The sequence below is a fragment of the Sinocyclocheilus rhinocerous genome, unplaced genomic scaffold (assembly GCF_001515625.1).
Source record: "Sinocyclocheilus rhinocerous isolate Xijiao unplaced genomic scaffold, SAMN03320098_v1.1 scaffold311, whole genome shotgun sequence".
Taxonomy (NCBI): domain Eukaryota; kingdom Metazoa; phylum Chordata; class Actinopteri; order Cypriniformes; family Cyprinidae; genus Sinocyclocheilus; species Sinocyclocheilus rhinocerous.
Window position 1 is genome coordinate 169,613 of NW_015623669.1, and position 5,634 is coordinate 175,246.

Consider the following 5,634-nt stretch of genomic DNA (forward strand, 5'->3'; position numbering starts at 1 on the left):
ATCTAATTCATTTCCGTAATTTATTCTACATCTTTAATTATTGCCTTTTTCTCAAGTATTATGTAAATACATATGGATATCTCTTATTTATACAGTTCTATATAGAGTACAAATGCACAAATCTGTACATAAATCTACTGTTCCAGATTCATACACATAATTTTTTTGTTAAGTCTTACTATTTAAATGTTTTTTTCTGTTCTCATGTCAGATGTGTATGTATGTATGCATGCGTGTATGTACCAGGAGCACCTGGTAAAAAAAATAAATAATAATAATTCCTAGTGTGTTTGCGCACACCTGGCGAATAAAGCTAATTCTGATTCTGATTCTGATAACTTTGCAACTACATGTCAACTAGCAGTCATTAGAGTATTAGTAGACTGTCTGCTTAATATCTACGAACACTTTATTTTGATGGTCACTCAAGAGACGTTCTGCTTTGCAAGTACGGCAACCTAACCCTAACCTAACAGTCTACAAATGCTCTAATGAGAGTTAGTTGACATGTAGTTGCAAAGTTACTTACAGTTAGTAGACGGTCTAAAGTGGACTATCGAAATAAAATGTAACCAAACTTTTTTTTGTGTGTGTGAACTTGTGTTTAAACTCTAGTAAGCAATAATTTGTAGAACTGAAACTACAAATAAGTACCTGGAATTTTCATTCGCCATTCTATTTCTTTATGCTTTATTGAAACCACGAGTTTGGAAAAGTAAGTTTTTCAGAAAATTCAAAATGGTAGAAAAATGCAGTGAGCATATGTATAGATTACTTTAGGGCTTGAAGGATTTAGAAAAGAAGGTCATTTTGACTCCAGCTCTTAAGAGCCCAAATATGAACTAAATTGCAAATGTACGTTTGGGGTTTCCATGACTTACGGTCTCTAACATCCAGACACTTTTAGGGCAGAACAAAATTGGCAAAATAGTATAAATACAATGGGGTTCCTGCTACATTATAACACCTAATAACATCTCTAAAACATACATCTGAGCATCAACCATAAAATACTTTATTGAGACAGGTTACTTATACATACATATCCTCTTCTCGTCTCTATAGTGCTCCAAAAATACAAATACAAAACAAAAAAAAAACCCTACAAGACATTGCACAAAGATTGCGATAAAGAAAGCATAGGAAAATAATCAGTACCAAACTGGAGAGACTGAAAATATGGAGAGGATGAATTACTTAAAGTTACTTTGGTAGAGGAACATTAAAGTTTGAATATCATCTTTAACAATGGTGTCCCTCCTGACTGCACATTATGGTTTGGAGATAAATTAATTTAATGTTATCAGTAAGAAATGGAGGACAGGTTATGTAGTTTTAATGGAAAAGATCCAAAATCACTATAAAAGATCTCAATGTATTAGATTAAGATAAACTTTATATAAATATATATTGATGTTTGCATAACACTGCATCAGTGATATAAAAATCAAAAATGGAACTATTTTAAAATAAACTTTCACAGGAATCATCATTCATGTCTTCTTGCAAGTAATTACATACTTGGAATATCTCTGCATGTTCTAGCTAGCTATGCAGTATATTTGTATTAGTATGGGGTGTTCAATCAGGCCTGCACAAACTATACAAATATGTAGACTGAGTTCTGTCTCAGCATGCTTGATGGAAATCTTTGGGTGACAATATTCCATTTTCAACAGGACAAAACACAAGTGTATATTACAATTCATAATACAAATGACATACTGCTTGCCCCTGAGTGGCCATCTAATAGAGGATGAGAGGTTCAGGAGGATCCCCCTGTCTATGAGGGGGACTGTAAACTACGATGAGGGTCCTAAACGTCTAACAATCCTCTCTTTTTTCACAGTCACCACTGCAACAGTGATTTTACTGATACTGTCCATAACTGCGTGTCTCTTGGCCTTCTTTCGGGGGAAGCTGACTCGGGTCCTCCACAAAAGGACTCGCTGTAGAGGAAGAGAAGATGCAAATGAAGCAGCTTTAACAAGACAAAACTAAAGGTAATAAAACTTTTACAATGAAATACATGTATGTTAAAGACAGTGTTTTAAAGTACGGAGCCCTGCACATAACATGTGGGGGGAAACAAGATATTGTGGCCTCAAATTATTAATTTTTTCTTTCATTTTAGATAAACTGTGGCCACGTCATACTAATTAGTTCCCATTTTCTCGTTTTAGGTAAATCGTGACCCTGCTGTACTAATTAGTTTTTGTTTTTTTCATTTTAGGTCAATTGTAATCAGGGCCATGTTGTACTAATTACTTTTCCTGTTTTAGGTAAACTGTAAACTTGGCCACGTTGTACTTATTTGTTTTCTCATTTTTGGTAAATTGTTGCCACATTTTACTAATTCGTTTTTTTTTCTCGTTTTTTGGTAAATTTTGGCCACTTTGTGCCTAATTAGTTTTCTTGTTTTAGGTAAATCTTGGCTATGTTGTACTAATTTGTTTTCTCGTTTTCGGTAAACCGTGGCCACTTCGTACTAATTTTTTCAGTTTTTGGCAAATTATGTCCATTTTGATCTTTTTTGGGGGGGGGATAAATCATAGACACGTTGTAAGTAAGAGATTCCTTGTGCAGTATGGACAGGTTTTCTGATTATAACAGGAGGTTTCACTCAGTCAGTGAGCTTGTGCTGCGGATGAACTGAGCTGATACCAGCTTCACTGATTATAAGGGAGCTTCTTCGCTCACTTTCTGTGTATAACCCATTCATATTTTGAATAAAAGTTTAATTTTTCATGCTAAGTACACACTGCAAAGTTTCAGTTTCACAATATCTATTTTTTCACCCACATGTGCGGGTCTTGTTTGACACCTAATAATTAAAATTTTTGCAAATAAAAATAGAAACGTGTTGTAATCCTCAAAAACAGAATTGGCATTGTTGTGTGAACAATTCCTTTGAAGTTTAATAACTCTCTGAATCATCCGAACTTATTCTGACATGTGTAACTCACGATTCTGAAACTGCTGAGCTGTATATCTTGTAAGAAGAATCCCGAATCCCTCGATTAGAGCAAGCAGAATTCCCCCCATCATCGCAGAGCCCACCATGGCTAGCGGACCACCTGAAATACAAACAAGCACATTGTGCACACTTCCAGAGGTCATTTCAAGACCAGAGATTAATGCTGCATGTATATACTATTACACAATACTACAGATCATCAGATGACTATTTCCAGTAGGTTGTTATATATCACATATCTCCAATCTAAAGGCTGGAATACACTACACAGCTTTTTTGTAGATTTTTGGCCTAATTTTTAGTCTGGACAAGTCAATGCTACAGTAGTTTCCGAAAGTCAGACTGCAGATATTCAGAAGCTATAGTTGATAGATTTCAAAGAAAACTGTGTAGTATTTAATGGGAACAGAAAACAGTTTTTTTTAGCTTCAGACTATGATTCCATCCAGTTGGAGGACATTAAACATGTTTAATGTTCTAAACCGATTTTGGAACACAAACTGTTTTCATTTTTCGTGCTAGTCTCCTAGCAATGAGGCACAAGGTTTCTGCTTGAGTTTGTTGTGGTAATCTGTTATAGTGTGTAATCCTCAGTCGTTTAGTGTATGATGCCCCGTTTTTCCCTGAAATCTCTGTAATAAAGTCGGCAAGATGACTGTATGTTTAAAATCTGTTCGTATTTTAAAAGCTGTGTAGTGTATTCCAACCTTATTGTCTAATATTGTGGAATAACACTGATAAAAGAAAAACGACTATCATGCTAAACGTACTGCGTGCAGCCAGTATAGCTCCAGTCATGGCTCCACTGGTGATGGAGTTCCAAGGGTCTTCCTTACCCCGCAAACGCACAAGACCACAGTCTATGGTGGAAAAGAGCCCACCCCATACAGCAAAACTACCTACAGGAGAAACAGACCCATAGCACAATTTATAGTGAATCACTGATATACAAAATGCTAAAACTAGCCATACACAACACAGTTTTATACCACACGATAAACAAACACAAGAAAAGATTCGGCAACATCACCTCCAATTTGTGGTGCTCTTACTCTCACAGCATTTGCGCTGCCTCTTAGCCTGTGTCGTACACCCTGTAGTAACAGAGTGTGTTTATTATTAGTAACTGAATAGGAATGTGTTTTAGTGATAGTAATATATGAGCTCATTTGTTTTGTTGGTGACAGTGAAGCTTACCACAGGCGCGTTTCGAAAGCCTTTAACAGACTGGAACACCCCTCCTCCAATGGCCCCCATGGTAAATGCACCGCCACAGTCATCAACTATCCTCCATGGACTAAAAAATATGAAATGAAAGAGCTATATTTTTAAGAAACCATATATCAAATATGATACTAATCATAAAACACCTTTGCAAACATTTTTAAAGATTTTCTTTTATATTTTGTCTAATTGTTCAATAAACTGTTCTATTAAAAAACTGTTTTTTTCTGATTATGTGACATGTCAAGCGTTACTGGGATAAATCATTTAAACATGTCATTTGGTACTAAACAAGAAGTTAAAGCTGCAAGTGCAGTAAAACAGCGAGTTTATTTTGCCCCTTCACTTCTGAGCACTGAAGCGAGATGAGATCCCACATGATAACATGTTTATCAAACACTCGCTGTAATAATATGTCAACAGTGTGTGAACTGAGACAGCAGCTAGTGTACAGCATGACCGTGGAGACACCAGCATGAACACAAACTGCTTTAAATCGCAACTGTCCCCGACATGAGCTGAAGTGCGGAGCGCTCAGAAGTGAAGAGAGCTTGAACTTTACCAGGGTTCACGCGCGTATTCCTCCATGATAACCTCCTGACGTCAGACAGCTCGCTGCTCGCGCAATTCTTCCGTGACAGGAGGCTCGGTTTGCAACAAATGAACTTCTTCTTCTTCTTCTTGTACGATTTTATGGCGGTTGACAAGCCAACTTATGGTGTAACAAATGAACTTGAGTTGAGTTATTTAGTTTTACTAGACACATTTGTCCTTAAAAGATTTATTTGTTAATGCATATTTGTTGCAAGGATTAGAGCCACTCTCTGTCAATTGGATAAATAATATGTCCGATTTTCAGTGGGATTTTTTTAGTGATCTGTGATGTTTTCGGTTCGCAAAACAGATCGGATGATAGTTTCATTTACTAACCAGACAGGATCTGAAATAACCATGAGCCCTGTGACTTCAGGACCGTATCCCGTAATCGCAAAGACCAGTCGAGGCTACTGTAAAATATTAAAATCTAAAATATTTGTAATAAAATTATATATAATTTTATAATTATAAATTGTATTTATTTAATTTACACACACACACACACAACACACACACACACACACACACACAATCACGCTAATACTATCATAATCACACATTTCATAATATTTAAAAAATAAAACATCACATATAAATTCATATACCTTAGTGTTTCTGGCCAATCAAAATAGGTACATTAAATGATAATTTAATAATTTCATAGATGTTGAAAAGTAGGCTAATGCATCAGTCGCTTAGCGATGACGTTGTGAATAGGCCGACAGATGGCAATGTTTATTTGTTTTATTTGGACCACCCTACATTTTAACTGATGAACAACGATGAATAAATGACTTAGATATACAAGTTATCGTTGCATGTTACAAATGTTATAT

The 5,634-nt window shown here is 35.7% G+C and overlaps 1 protein-coding gene across 2 annotated transcripts in view; it reads right to left on the bottom strand.

Annotated features, from left to right (window-relative positions):
- Positions 1–844: 844 nt before the first annotated feature.
- Positions 845–5,634, bottom strand: part of LOC107722912 (mitochondrial import inner membrane translocase subunit Tim17-B) — a 9,489-nt gene continuing 4,699 nt past the window's right edge. Inside the window, exons 2-7 of one of the 2 annotated variants that reach the window (XM_016531439.1) lie at positions 4,764–4,812; positions 4,175–4,274; positions 4,008–4,071; positions 3,748–3,876; positions 2,967–3,077; positions 845–1,949 (exon numbers count right to left, since the gene is read on the bottom strand). In XM_016531439.1, coding sequence (XP_016386925.1) covers positions 1,870–1,949; positions 2,967–3,077; positions 3,748–3,876; positions 4,008–4,071; positions 4,175–4,274; positions 4,764–4,789 — 510 coding nt within the window. In that variant the 5' untranslated portion in view covers positions 4,790–4,812 and the 3' untranslated portion in view covers positions 845–1,869. Of the gene's footprint in view, positions 1,950–2,966; positions 3,078–3,747; positions 3,877–4,007; positions 4,072–4,174; positions 4,275–4,763; positions 4,843–5,634 lie in introns of those variants that run through there. The other variant, XM_016531505.1, reaches the window with a different exon arrangement.